The sequence below is a fragment of the Haematobia irritans genome, chromosome 4 (assembly GCF_050003625.1).
Source record: "Haematobia irritans isolate KBUSLIRL chromosome 4, ASM5000362v1, whole genome shotgun sequence".
Taxonomy (NCBI): domain Eukaryota; kingdom Metazoa; phylum Arthropoda; class Insecta; order Diptera; family Muscidae; genus Haematobia; species Haematobia irritans.
Window position 1 is genome coordinate 64,292,721 of NC_134400.1, and position 16,125 is coordinate 64,308,845.

General features: G+C 38.6%; 1 protein-coding gene across 1 annotated transcript in view; it reads left to right on the forward strand.

The window, feature by feature from the left end:
* The window catches only part of SH3PX1 (sorting nexin 33-like protein SH3PX1), a 51,196-nt gene extending 35,676 nt beyond the window's left edge, over positions 1-15,520 (forward strand). The window contains exons 2-3 of the mRNA XM_075303798.1: positions 14,358-15,007; positions 15,070-15,520. Coding sequence (XP_075159913.1) covers positions 14,358-15,007; positions 15,070-15,361 — 942 coding nt within the window. The 3' untranslated portion in view covers positions 15,362-15,520. The remainder of the gene's footprint in view (positions 1-14,357; positions 15,008-15,069) is intronic.
* The last annotated feature ends 605 nt before the right edge of the window (positions 15,521-16,125 follow it).

Consider the following 16,125-nt stretch of genomic DNA (forward strand, 5'->3'; position numbering starts at 1 on the left):
AAATTATAGCATACATCACTCAAGAAAGCGACATTCGCTACGACATAAACGAAGCTGTTTGTACACTTCCCGTGAATTTCAATATGATAGTTGAAGCTACTAAAAAGGACTCAATTCTAAGAATCGTTGCAGGCTACGTGGAAGACGGATGGCCACATAACAAAGAGGACATTGATTCTTCTATAATTCCGTATTTTAACCGCATGGAATCAATTTCTAACGTCGATGGCTGCCTACTGCTGAATTCCCAAGTAATCATACCTGAAATATATAGAAAACGAGTTATTAAACAATTTCACCGTGGACACATTGCAGCTGAACGGAGTAAATCCATCGCTCGCAGTTACGTTTATTGGCCAAACGTCGATAAGGACATTGAGGAAAACAGTAGAAAATGTGGCAACTGTCAACTCGCGGCCAAAACCCCAATAAAGACAAATCTCTGTCCTTGGCCTACCACAACCAGAGTTCTTGAACGCGTCCATATTGGCTATGCTGGATCAGTAAATGGTGTATACTACCTCATCATAATAGACGCACACTCTAAATACCCAGCTATTATAGAGACTTCTTCAATATCAACAACAGCAACAATGAAATTGTTAACGAACTTTTGCGCACTATTTGGAAATCCATCGCAAATAGTATCAGACAATGGGACGCAATTTTGAGGATTGGTGCAACCACAGGGGTATTGAACATACCAGAACTGTCACCCCAGATCCAAAGGTCAAGCGGAGAAGTTTGTAGATACACTCAAACGTGCATTGAAAAAGGCAGAAGGGGAAGAGAAGGCACCAGAGGCTCTTCAAAACTTTCTGGAAGTTTATCGCTCCACCCCCAATCCAAATGCACCCAACGGACTATCACCGGCTGAAGCATTCTTAGGAAGAAAAATCAGAACAGTGTTCGATCTCATTTCGAAGCCTCAAGTCACCAGCCAAGAGAGGGATGTACGAATGGAGGCAATCCCACGGCGGCGGGTTCTGTGTACCGGATTGACGCGATGGACCCCATCCATTGGCCAGCGGCTGCCACACGTTGTTTCGTCCGTCTTTTTGTGTTGGAGAAGGTGCATCCCGGGGAGCCTTCTCCGTTTGCTGTTGGTCCGAGCCGGGATAGAGGAGAACCCCGGACCATGGTATTGTTCAGTCTGCCGAAACCTGATCCACCACCGTTCGGTTTCCGGAACTGTTCCGGCTTAACATCGCTGCGGGATTATAGTCACACTGACTACGTGGCAGGATGCTGTGCCAGCGATAGCAGCAGTGGGTCGTCTGACTATGCGACCCCCCCGACATCTCCCGTTCAACAATATTCTCCGCCGCAGCATCTTACACCCAATATTGTTGTTCCAGTTCCGGATAGTGCATCGTTTTTGCAATTTCATTGCAACGGGCTCCGAGGTAAGATTAGCGAAATCGTGGACTTTATGAATCGGAAAAGGATAAGGGTCGCAGCGATCCAGGAGACCAAGCTGAATTCCACCTGCAGCCTACGCCATTGTGATGGATACAATGTGCCTCGAAAGGATCGCACAAGAAGTGGAGGTGGTGGCCTGGCTTTCATAATACACCGTTCCGTGCAGTATAGACCTATCCCGCTTGTGCCAGACACTAGTGACCCGTATATGGAATGTATTGGGGTAGCAGTCAAGTCTGGGGCTGCCGAGATAGAGCTGTACAATGTGTATATACCGCCGGTTGGTAGCTGTGCTCCAGGTTATTGCCCAAACATTGAGTGGCTACTGTGCGGGCATAACCGATTGGTTCTAGGAGACTTTAATGCCCACCATGAACTTTGGCATTCACTCCTAGGTAATGACCAGAGAGGCATGGCTTTGGCAGAGCAGATAGATGACTCCACATTTTGCACGGTGAACGAAGAGGCCCCCACGAGAAATATGGGTGACTGCAGCAGTTCGCCAGATTTATCTTTAGCGTCGCCTGGTCTGATAAATGACGTTTCCTGGCAACCCGTCATTTCATTGGGATCGGACCACCTCCCCATAATTCTCACCATTAACCGACCCTCCGGTTTCATAACCTCTGAACGCCGGACGTTTATCAATCACAAGAAAGCCAACTGGGAAGGCTTCAGAGAATACACCGATCGCCGCTTCAGTGAGCTCCCGTCCCCCTCTCATGTTCATGTTGCCCAGAGGGCGTTCCGGGACATCATCAACGCAGCAGCCGCTCGCTTCATACTCGCTGGTCGAATTGCCCAAGTGAGGCCCAACTTCCCAGCCGAAGCGGCGAGACTCGCAGACGAGCGTGATGAACGTCGTCGTGTTAACCCTGTTGATCCTAGAATCAGAGAACTAAATCTAGAGATTAGTAAGACAGTCGACGAGCACAAGAGGAACACTTGGTTAGAGCACCTGAAGCAATGTAACTTAGGCACAGGGACTGGTAAATTGTGGTCAACAGTGAGAGCCCTCTCGAACCCCGCTACAAGGGATGATGGGATTTCAGTCACCTTTGGCGACGTGACTGTGACTGATCCGAAGAGATGCGCCAAATACTTCAACCGACTGTTTGTCGAGCATCCCGAGAGTGATAGAGCGAAAAGGAGAGCCACTCGTCGCATACGTGGTCTCCGAGCCGACGACACGCCCCAATTTACCGCAGCCGAAGTTACCAATGTCATCAACAGCGCGAAACCATCTAAGGCGCTGGGCCCCGACGGAATTTCAATGCTAATGCTGAAGCATCTGGGAATACTGGGAGTTGAGTACCTGACCAGACTCCTCAATTTGTCCTTGGAATCACTCAATATACCATATATACTCATTATACCCGATGTCTGGAAGATGGGAAGAGTGATTCCACTACTGAAGCCAGGCAAAGATTCGAGTAAAGGTGAATCGTACAGACTGATATCCCTTCTCTCGCCAGTAGCCAAGACACTTGAGGCACTACTCCTCCCCAGCCTTGTGGAGAATTTTCCAGCTGCCCACCATCAACATGGATTCCGTAAGGTACACAGTACGACGACGGCCTTACATGCCATTTCGACACATATCAATAGGGGACTTAACCAGCCCAAGCCGTGTCATAGGACGGTCCTCGTGGCGCTTGACCTATCGAAAGCGTTCGATACGGTCAACCATGCCGCAGGGGCGAAGCGTTGGGTTCTGAATTATATGTGTGGACGCCAGTCGTACATGGAATTCAGGGACAAGAAGTCAAAACCCCGTAAAGTTAAACAGGGAGTTCCCCAGGGCGGGGTGATATCTCCGGCACTGTTTAACCTCTACCTGTCCTCGATTCCACCCCCTCCTGACGGCGTCGAGATTGTGTCTTATGCGGACGATTGCACAATCATGGCATCCGGACCCATTGTTGATGACATTTGCGATCGATTAAATGTCTACCTCGCTGATCTTACCAGTTATTTCACTGCAAGAAATTTGAGGATATCTCCCACCAAATCCTCAGCCACACTTTTCACTACATGGACGGCGGGAGTACGCAGACAGTTGAATGTTAGAGTCGATGGCGAAACAATTCCGACAACAAATTACCCCAAGATTCTCGGGGTCACATTCGACAGCCTTTATAAGTCGTCCGCCCATGCCACTGCAATTTGTGATAAGCTCCGCGGTCCTTAAAACATCAACAGGATGTCTCCGCAGTACACCCCTGGATCACGTTTATGAGGAGACCAAGATCATCCCTGTGCGTCGACACAACTACATGTTGTCAAAGCAGTAAAGGGTGATACGGTCAAAATTTGGTCAATATAAACTTGACGTATTTCTTTCAATTTTGCATTTAAAAAACCTGAACACCCCTCATTTTGAAGGTGTGTGTGTGTAGAATGTTGCTCCTATTTTGATTTTGGAATTCACTCTTCAGTTGTCAAAATGCCGTCCAAGCAAGAAGAGCAGCGTATCAAAATTTTGCTCGCGCATCGCGAAAATCCGAGCTACTAGCACGCAAAGCTGGCAAAATCGCTAGAAGTTGCCAAATCAACCGTTACAAATGTAATTAAAGTGTTTGGGGAACGTTTGTCGACAGCCAGGAAGTCTGGATCGGGGGGAGATCGAAAACCGGAAGCCGCTGAGACGACAAAGAGAGTTGCCGGTAGTTTCAAGCGAAACACTAACCTCTCTCTCCGAGATGCCGCAAATAAGCTGGGTGTATCGTCTACAACCGTGCATCGAGCCAAAAAACGAGCAGGACTATCGACTTACAAGAAGGTAGTGACTCCAAATCGCGATGATAAACAAAATACGACGGCCAAAGCGCGATCCCGGAGGCTGTACACGACGATGCTGACGAAGTTTGACTGCGTGGTAATGGACGACGAAACCTACGTCAAAGCCGACTACAAGCAGCTTCCGGGACAGGAGTTTTATACGGCAAAAGGAAGGGGAAACGTAGCAGATATTTTCAAACACATAAAACTGTCAAAGTTCGCAAAGAAATATCTGGTTTGGCAAGTCATCTGTACCAGTGGCTTGAAAAGCAGCATTTTCATAGCTTCCGGGACTGTCAACCAAGAAATTTACATGAAAGAGTGTTTGAATAAACGTCTGCTGCCTTTCCTGAAGAAACACGGTTATTCCGTACAGTTTTGGCCGGATTTGGCATCTTGCCATTACGGTAAAAAGGCCATGGAGTGGTACGCCGCCAACAACGTGCAGGTGGTTCCCAAGGACAAGAACCCTCCCAACACGCCAGAGCTCCGCCCAATTGAGAAATACTGGGCTATTGTCAAGCGGAACCTAAAGAAGACCAAAAAAACTGCTAAAGACGAGCACCAGTTCAAGGCAACTGGCTTTCTGCGGCGAAGAAGGTGGACAAGGTGGCTGTACAAAATCTGATGGCAGGTGTCAAGCGTGAGGCCCGGCAATTCGGAATTGGAAAAGCGAAAGCCTAACTGAATATTTTTCCTGAATTTTATACTAATTGAACTTGAAAAAGAAATTTAATTTGATTTTTTAAATAAACGATTTCACCGATTTACACGCGTTTTCCCTTGACCAAATTTTGACCGTATCACCCTTTACCTCTTGGGTTGCCATCGAAGTTGTCATCCGAATCACCATCTTGTGGATAGACAACCTCCACCCAGGAATGTAAGGGTTGACCTTCACCTTCTAGAGCCAGAGATCCAGCGTTACAAAAGAGAGCCTCTAGATCAGGCAGCATACCAGACAGTTCTGAACAGGATTCATGAGGATACTGCTGCTGAAGCGGTGAGAAGCTACAAGGTTAATCCTGTTCTCGGAGTCCGACCGCCGCCCATTGCACCGGAGGAGAGAGACCTCCCACGGCAGACAAGGGTAGTTTTGGCCCAACTAAGATCAGGCAAGTGCAGCCGCCTCAATTCATACTTATCAGTGATTGATAGCAGCGTAGCTGACGTGTGTCCCATATGTAATCAAGGGCCACATGACACTCGTCACCTTTTTGCTTGCCCAGCTAAGCCTACCCGTCTCACTACCAGATCACTCTGGACACACCCCATCCTTGTCGCAGAGTTCCTTGATCTTGCTACCAGCTGAAATACACAAGCATAGAACAAAATGGATGAAACTACATTAAAAACTGTTACAACAACAACAACAACGAATGGAGGCACAATATAACCGTAAACATGGCACACGTATAGATGTTTCAAACATGGAGAACTGGTATTCGCCAAACATTTTAAAGGAAATAAATTTTACTGGGTGCCAGGGGAAATTATCGAAAATATTGGAAATGTAACGTACAACACCCTAATTCAGTTGAGGACAGAAACATTCTTGTGCGAGGTCATGCGGATCAGCTGCGATCTAGAGAAACTCACCAGGACAAACCAAGATCTGAGGCAAGAATTCCATTAGATTTCCTACTCGATGAATTCCAAATTACAACGCCCTCCAATGAGGAATTTGAAACACCTGCATCATCACCTCATTTCGCTCCTAAACGAATCACCTCTAGGAGACAGCCTGTGGAACCCATATCCAGGACACCACACAGAACTTAAGCAGGGAGATTTTAAGGGCAACACTACTTCATACTGATCTGGCATCGCCGTATATGACAAGGGTGCACATACACAATTTTTGTTTTTTGTCTATCTCTTTTTATTATAAGTTTCTTCCCGCCAAAGCGCGAGTTTTTTTAGTTTTTACTTTCTTGTGAAATAAAAGATTGTACCTATTTTGTTTAATCCACAAATTGAGTTTTTATTAACGATAATAGGAGCACAACAATTGTCTTTAGACATTTTGGCCAAACAGTCAGCTGCAACAACGGCTGTGCGGTTGCCCGAGCTATCGCTGTGGTCGGAAAAAAAGTACGGTCATAGTTCGGTCTTCAAAATAATGCCAGATGTGCCTAACGTAGTGGATTATACTCTGGCGAAACCACTTTTCGACAAAAAGTTTGAAACTCTAATTCCCAACAGTGAGGCGTGGTGTACACAGACCACGAGGAATAAAAGATATATAGATTTCTACACTGATGGCTCCAAATTGGATGGACAAGTGACTTTCGGAGTATATTCTAAAGATCTGGAAAAGATTACCTAATCACTGTAGTGATTTTCAGGCTGACATATTAGCAATAAGAGAGGTGGTGAATTGGCTGAGAAGTAATGTTCCAATAAATATTGGCAATAATATATACCAGGGATGGAAAATACAATTTTTAAGAAAGTACATAAAAGGTATTTTTTTGAGCGAAAAAGTACTTTTCACTAAATTTCAACAAAAATTCCATTGGAAGATTATTGTCAAGATCTCCTTTAGACTGAATTTTAAAGAAAATAAAATTTTGTTTGTCAACTCCTCTATTTTAAATACTTTTTCTTGTTTAGTAAAATTTTGACAAAATTGTTTATAGATATAAAATATTGACAAAATTTTCTACAGAAATAAAATTTTGACAAAATTTTCTAAAGAAATAAAATTTTAGCAAATTTTTTTATAGAAAACAAAAAATAAAATAAAATTTTGACAAAATTTTCCGAAAGAAAACATTTTTGACAAAATTTTCTGTTGAAATAAAATTTTGAGAAAACTTTCTGAAGAAACAAATTTTTGTAAAATATTAAAATATTTTGTCAAAACTATTGTACCATAAATCTGATATCGGCTCAAAAATGTACACAAAAGGTACTAAATCATTCGCGGGGGTACTACGGTACTGACAAAAAAGTATTGAAAAAAGTACTATAGTACTGCATTTTCCATCCCTGATATATACTCAGACAGTCAACCTGCAATAAACTCCTTGGACTCTGTGTTCCTTAACTCAAAAATGGTCATCGAATGCCGCAAATCTCTCAACGAGATGGCTGAGCAGTACAATATTTACCTAATATGGGTACCTGGCCATAGAAACAAACCGGGGAACTGTGAAGCAGATGAGTTAGCAAGGCTAGGACTACCTTTCATATTCCAGGGGAACTAAAATCTGTTGGTATGCCTCAGTCTACCTGCAAGCTCTAACTACGTGAGAAGGCTGTTATGATGGCCAATGTTCGATGGGAGAATTGCAAGGGTTGTAACGACTAGAGGTCTGCATCGAATAACTTTTCACTACATGTATGCAATTCGCTGTCGAATATAGTAAATACACTGTCTTTCTCTCAGAGCGCAAGTAGTGAAGTGAAGAGAACACTTGCTTGTCAAATACCACCAAGTACTTATCCGAAACAATATGTGTTCCGAAAAAAAGGAACAATAAAAATTTAAGTACTTGAGAAAAAGTACAACATGGATTCTCTTCACTTCACGTGGTACCACAAATATTTCTCAGTTATGTGCGAAGCAAAACTTTCTATAATTATTAATCATAGATATGTATGTATGTCACATATTTCATATATTTATGTATGTCACACACTTACCTTAACGTTAGCCGTTCTTTATATCAATCCGAAAACATATATTATGGAGAGTAACTGGTTTCTTGTATTTCTGAAACTGCACGTGGTACATGGAGTACTTTAAGAAGTTTTGTTGTCGCAACATACTCGACGTGATTACTATGAGTACACTTCAATAAGAGAGAAAGAGGAATATGTGTTTGTTGGTAGTGAAGACATCAGAGTAGACCCAAGGAGTAACTTCTTGGGCTTTTGGTGTTCATTAAAATGTGTACCAATTGTTTTACGACTCTCTCAAATAGATGTACTCATTTAGCAAGTACACGTGTACTCTGCATATACAAATGGAGTTGTGCAGACCTCTAGTAACGACACCAAGCAAATATGGTCCATTTAAACTTAAACCGCGCACTAGATATGCTAGTGTTCTCAAGACGTCAGATATCACTCCTGATATCTGCTATAACGGGACGCTGCCGAATTTGCAAAAACTATTGGTGCGAAGTATAATGACTAATGTATGAGCTGTCATGATGAGGAAAAGGAATGAATTAAACACCTCTTGTGTGAGTGTCCTGTTTTTGTGTAAGGCGTAAGCAAATTTTAGGGGCATATAGCTTTAGATTACTGGCGGACCTAGACGTTAACTTAAGCAGCCTGGACCTGGACGTTAACTTGGAACAATCTGGTTGGTTAAACAGAACGAAATAATCAAGAAGGTTCAGTGGTTAAAACTAGAAGTGCCCGTATGTAATAGGTACTTTTAGTTAAACGTGGTATCACAATGGACTGAATAGTCTAAGTGTGTCTGAAACTTAATCGGGCTGTCACTTTAACCTAACCGAAAGTTGACAAAAATTAAATTAAATGGATATACCAACCATATCGATCAGATGTAGAGTATTAGAAGCCGGAGTGCAATTACACAAAAATATCAAAAACCACTTATTTCCAAGAAAATAAATAAAAAAATAGGTTAACATGCCTTCAATTTTTACAAAAATACCTTAAATGACCTGATGAGCAGTGGAAATGTGTTATATTTTACTACGACTCAACGTTTAACTTGCATGGATCGGATGGTAGAAATTTAGTACGAAGGCTGCAAGGAAAGCCTTAATCCTTTGACGACGAATGGGACATATATGTCCCATTTCGTATTTCCGCTGTAAAATCTACATTTATCAACCAATTTGCAAAAAATTTGGAACATTTGTGAGCACTTTGTGTGTGGCAAAGTGACAAACTTTAAAATTCCGGAATTTTTTCTATATTTCAAGAATTGGTTGACTGAAGTGGCTGAATTTTTAGTATAATATGTATTCATTCCTAACTATAACCGTTTAAATGAATTAATTCTGTTTCATACTTTTTCCAATACAGTAGCGACACTGATGGGACTTATGTGTCCCATTCGTCCTCAAGGGTAAAAAAGGGTGAGAATTACGATTTGATTATTATACCCTTCACCACTACTGTGGTACAGGGTATAATAAGTTTGTGCATTTGTATGTAACGCCAAGAAGGAAAAGTCTGAGACCCATCGTTTAGTATACCGATCGTCTTAGAATTAAATTCTGAGTCGATTTAGCGATGTCCGTCTGTCTGTCTGTTGATGTATTTTTGTGTGCAAAGTACAGCTCGCAGTTTTAGTCCGATTGTCCTAATATTTGGTATGGGGTCCTGTTTCGGCTCAAAGACGATCCCTATTGATTTTGGAAAAAATCGGTTCAGATTTAGATATAGCTGCCATATATATTTTTCACCGATCTGGTCATAATTGGCGTGTATATCAACCGACCTTCCTCAAATTCCGAACATCCCAACATTTTATGAGTCTCGAAAAACTTGCAAAATATCATCCAAATCGGTTCAGATTTAGATATAGCTCCCATATATAGCTTTCGCACGATTTACACTCCTTTGTCCACTGAGACCAATTTTTTGCTCCGATGTAGTTGAAATTTTGCACAGGGAGTAGAATTAGCATTATTGCTATGCGTGTCAAATTTGGTGGAAATCGGTTCAGATTTAGATATAGCTCCCATATATAGCTTTCGCCCGATTTACACTCATATGACCACAGAGGCCAATCTTTTACTCCGATTTAATTGAAATTTTGCGCAGGGAGTAGAATGAGCATTGTAGCTATGCGTGCCAAATTTGGTTGAAATCGGTTCAGATTTAGATATAGCTCCCATATATAGCTTTCGCCCGATTTACACTCATATGACCACAGAGGCTTATTGTTTGCTCCGATTTAGTTGAAATCTTGCACAGGGTGTAGAATTAGCATTGTTGCTATGCGTGCCAAATTTGGTTGAAATGGGTTCAGATTTAGATATAGCTCCCATATATATGTTTTTCTGATTTCGACAAAAATGGTCAAAATACCAACATTTTCCTTGTTTTTTACTAACATTGTGTTCCATCCTAGTTCATTAGCCGACTTAAATTTTGAGTCTATAGATTTTGTAAAAGTCTATCAAATTCTGTCAAATCGAGTGATATTTAAATGTATGTATTTGGGACAAACCTTTATATATAGCACCCAACACATTTGACAGATGTGATATGGTATCGAAAATTTAGATCTATAAAGTGGTGCAGGGTATAATATAGTCGGCCCCGCCGGATTTTAGACATTCCTTATTTGTTTTTTAATAAATTTATTTATTTGACCAAAAAATCATTACGTATTAATAAAAACGCATCAATTCATTCAGAAAATAGTCAAATTAATCAAAACAAATGCAAATTACGAATGGTAAGTTTCAACAAACATTACTTTAGGAAGTGAAACACATTAGTTTCCGGCATACATTAGAAAAGGTATTTGTTCTATTTTCCTATTTATATTTTGTGAAAAATACACATCGTTTTTTCATCTTCTCTCAAGTAATGTCTAGTTTTAATTTTAGAATTTGTAAGCTTTCGAACGTTACGCTGTTTCACGTGGTGCAGAACTCATATCTATTCTTCTCTTTGAAAATGCTCTATCAGTTCAGCGGGCAACTGAAAACGGAACTTTAAAATCGAAATCGAAAATATATTTTACAATTCAAAGACAGTTTGTCATTTAATAACATATGAAATAAATAAAAAGAGCAGAAATAAAATTTTAATTTAAATTTTCAATAACAACCCCTTCATTCATCAGGTAACATTCATTCGTGAAAAAATTGGTTTATTATGTTTTACAGTTAATAACATTACATGGAAATTGGAAATAGTGGAATAATAAACTAATATTTCGATGCTGTTGATTCTTAATAAATATATTTAATATATTAATAAAACATGTCTTTTATTGAAAAAAAAAATGTCTATATAAATAAATAAAATTGTATTTAAAAACGAAGATAAGCAGTTCTAAGGTTGAAGTAAAAGGTTTACAACAAATATGTAAGATTTGTCCAAATTAATGAAAAAAGTTCAATAAAATCATTCCATATATGAATTCAATTCAGTTAAATTTTTTCATTCTGTAGTATAGTGGTACATAAATATAGGAAAATGTTAACTAATATATGGAATGCATTCTACCTATTTTTTATGAAAATCACATCGTTCAAACAAATAAAAATGTCTTTGGTGCTATACGAAGTTCAACTTTCTTCACAATGAGTTCATTTTAACTTAAAGAATGGGTCACTTTTTTCTGGGTGTAGTATTTTAAAAAAACTTTTTCTCGCCAAATATTTACCTTGGAGGACGAATGGGACATATATGTCCCATGAAATTTCACATAGAAGGAATTTTTTTTACGTTTTGGCGACACTTATATACCTTAAATAGGCATATTCTGAATATGAATCCGCAAGATAAAACTTACTTTTATCGAGCGGTTAATTCTTCGTCGTCAAAGGGTTAATCCAAGAAATACAAAAAGTTACGTCAATTATGGTGGAGGCAATATTATGGTCTGGGGTGTTTTTTGGACAATTTATTGGCCCGATTTATGGAGTCGAGGGTATTATACTGTCGGAAGCCCACAAAAATATTTTCCCATGTGATGTTGTCTTAAACATTCCGGGAAATGCCGTCTGCACGGATTATTCAGCGCGATTATGACCACCACCCCACGTGTAAGGTGGTAAAACAATGGATTTCCGATGAAAAATTGCGGGTGCTTGATTGGCCTGCTCAGTCGCCTAACAGAAAAGTCATAAAATAACCTTTGGGAAGTTGTAAAACGAAAAATTGGTATTAAATTTTTACAAAAGGCTTACGCAATCTATTTGAAGCTGAACCATAGGATATCATTGACCATTTAATCCTAACCAATAGACAAAAGTTGCGCTGAATTAATCAAAAGGCATTGCTTTAGTATCAACTATTAAGATTTATCGTTAAAAGTTACAAAAATTTTAATTATTTTTAAATATATGTGACACTTAATATTAGTTGCAAATGTTTTGAACAGGTGAAAACTCTTATTATTGATTATTTTTATAAATTATCAAAAAGTCTTTGTCGTTAGTTCCATTATTCCCTTAAATCTTTAAAATTGACATAATAAGCTACAACATTGCATTAAAATTTTGGTTTTAATATTTTTATTTTCATTATAATTGCGGTTTATTTTCAACAGGGAATGTGGTTGCTAATGTTTTGAACAGCACTGTATATGTATTAGAGCTGTGCACGTGAGTAATAGTTTACTCACGCTCACGCACACTCACGGCGGAAAAATTTTACTCACGCACGATTTTGTTTGGTAGGACTCACGCACATTCACGAAAAACATTTGTACTCACGCACGAAAATGTCGTGACTCACGAACAATTTTTTGTCTGAAAACATGAGCATTATTAAATCGAGAGCGTTATTATACTCTTCACATCCAAGGTGTAATTGATTTAACTCTTAAGTGTTTTATGTTGGTGAGCGAGAATCTTTTTCGTGAGTGTAAATCTTTACTCACGCACACTCACGAAGATACTATTTTCGTGACTAACGCTCACGCAGGACATTTGGGCTTGTTACTCACGCACACTCACGCCGTTGCCATGAGCGTGGCTCACGAATCACGCGTGAGTCACGAAAATTTTCGAGAATCACGACAATTTCGTGCACGTGCACACTACTAATATGTATCGCCCGATTTTCAAGAATTTGCCCCTAATAACCTCATTTTTGACCATAGTGGCCCTATTTATTAACCGATCTTAATCAAACTCAGCACAAAGTAATCTCCCGTTATATCAACCTAACCTGCAAAATATCCAAAAGTCAATGATTGAAATTTTTAAAATTTTCAATTAAAAAATTAATTCTTCATAAAAACTTTTCTTGAAACTATGAGTTTTTGAATCAAACTAAAAAGGATTAAAAATAGTTATAGAAAGTGATTAAATATCCCAGCAAAAAAAATTGAAGTTCTTCCAAGGGCACAACTTTAAAAGCACTTCCAGAAGATGTACTCCCAATGATGATCTTTATTTTAACTACACAGGAAGTTATTTTCATTCAATTTTTTATAACATGCTTTTTTCATATTTTTAATGGGTAATTTTAACTTTTTTTTTGTTTCAAATCGGTTAAAAACAGTTTAAGAATTCATAAAATGGTACAAATTATTTAAATTTTGTCGAAAAAATGCTAAATCCAATCTGAAAAAATTGTGCATTTTTGAAAATATTTGAGGTCAAACTTTTCAGACTAGCGTTAGAATCCATTAAAAATAATAAAAAAGTATAAAAATTATTTATTTACAAAATATCGCAGAATTTTTTAATTTACATCCAAAACATTGAATTCGGATCACACCTAAAGAAGTGATGCAAATTCAGTGCAACGGTTGTTGAAATGGAGGACTTCCCATGTTAAATTCATCGCTTTTGCGTCAATTTTGCACCACTTCCGGATCCAAAAAGAACATTTTCATTACTTTCTTGGCGACGCTTTTTTTACTGGGGTAGTATAGCGATTCATCAAAATGACGACGCGTTCTAAATATACATTTTAGACGATTGGGAAATGGTAAATTTAAGTTATACCAATTCAACTATTTTATGAATTTTTGTTTTATACTACTTAAAACCAAGTTGATTAAGGAAATAAACTCAATTTTCGTTCTCATTTTTGCTCACGATGCAAATTATAGCATCTTGAAATGAGCCGTAGTCAAAATGACGAAGGATGACGTTAGTGTAAAAAAAATATCACTTTCCAGGGTTAATGATGTTGCCAACATTTTATTTTATTGTTGACTATATCGTAAATAGCCTATATCGATTACTTTTTATCAGCACAATATAAAATGGAATATATACAAAATCGGCTTATAAGTGAAATGGATTATTCAGCAAACTATACCACCATATGTGTAAAATTTATGTCTATAAGAATGATTTTTGGATTATATGTGAAAATCTCCTAAATGTGGACTATAAGCGAAAACTACTGTAATTATTTTTACATATTATGCCAATTCTGACATCGGATACAATTATTTCATTATATACAACATCCAATTGATACAGTACAGTACGATTTCATTAATTTCATTTTTCTTATAGGTATCTCGACGCTATAAACATTTCGATTGGTTGCACGAGAGACTGGTAGATAAGTTTTGCTTGATTCCTATTCCACCATTACCTGACAAACAAATATCAGGAAGATACGAGGAGCAGTTCGTTGAACATCGTCGTGTTCAGTTGCAAGAGTTTGTGGATTGGGTATGCCGCCACCCAGTACTTTCTAAGTGTGAAGTGTGGCACCACTTTTTAACATGCACTGATGAAAAAGCCTGGAAAATGGGAAAGAGAAAAGCAGAACGGGACACATATGTGGGAATAACATATTGCTGGGCCATATCACCACCAGAAAAACAATTGCTGCAGTCTTATGTTGATTCCCAAGTAGATAGTTGCTCCCAATTTATCCATTCTATGGATGTATCTGTGCGTAATTTATTAGCCATTTCCAACGATATGGCTAAACGCTACCAAACTCAATCGAAAAAGGAATTTCAAAGAATCGGCGATGGTATATCAGATTTATCAAAGTCAATTGCAATAGATGAAAGGCGGGCCCCATCTGGAAATAAGTCACTAGCAAAAAGTATTTCAAAAGTTGGTGACATCTTTTGTATAATAGGCCAACAATTTGGGGAACAACCTAAATTAGATTGGGTCCCGTTTTCTGATAGGTTGCATATATATAGGTATTAAATTTCTTCAATAACTGAATAAGAATATCATCTTATGTCTATATTTCTCACAATAGGGGTATTTTGAACTCTTTCCCCGACATCTTGACGACACACAAAGGAGCAATGCAAAAACGAAAGGAATGTGAGCGTCTTGCTGCCGAACAAAAGATGACAAATCCACAAATAAGCGATGTAAATAGGCGCACAGATATAGTTTCATATGCTGTCATGGCCGAAATGTCACATTTCAGAATGGAACGCGAAACTCATCTTAAGCAAACATTGAAGTCCCTAATAGAAGAACAAATTAAGTTCTATTCTGGTCTTGTTTCAAATTTGCAGGAAGCATATGCACAAATTGAATGAAATGATAAAATTATATTTTGTACTATTCACATACGAAACATTCGTAGTTTATTCCAATGTTTTATAAAATATATGTGTTGTTTTATTGTATATTTACCAAATGTATTCCTGAAAGTGCGCTATAATATATTTATTATGCACAATACATTAAAGCAATAATTGCGAAAACGTATTGTTATTACATGTAGGTTATTAGGGCTGTGTTTTTGCACTGGATGCAACATTTGTGTGGGAATCGTTGCACTGGTGTTCTATCATCAGCGCAAGTCGCACCCGAGTTACCATGACAACATAATTTTGTAGTTGTCAAAATATGAATTTTGGAAATTACAATAATACTGGGAAAGATCAAATGTCATTTAAATGACAAACCAAAGTGTAATCACAGAATAGTAATTTAGTAAGGTAGTTTTAGTATTATTGTCAGTCGCCATATTGTAACTTTGTCAAATTGATTTAAATTTCCCACTTGTTGAACACATTGTTCAACTTAAAATAGAGAAAATCTGGTAATGTATCGATGTATCCTTCGAAATATGAGGAAATGAATAAAAAATTTAATAAATTTATATTTTAACTAAAATCAGTAGTAATTTGCAGCAAAATAATTACATTTCAATGCTACTTTAGTTGCTGATTACGATTTTGTTGGAGTTTGCTTACCTACTTCTTGTTTATGCCGCTGTGAATTAAAACTAATCACAACAAATGGAGTTTAATTTCTTGGAGTTGTTTGCTGCTGTTGCTGTATAGAGATAGTTTTG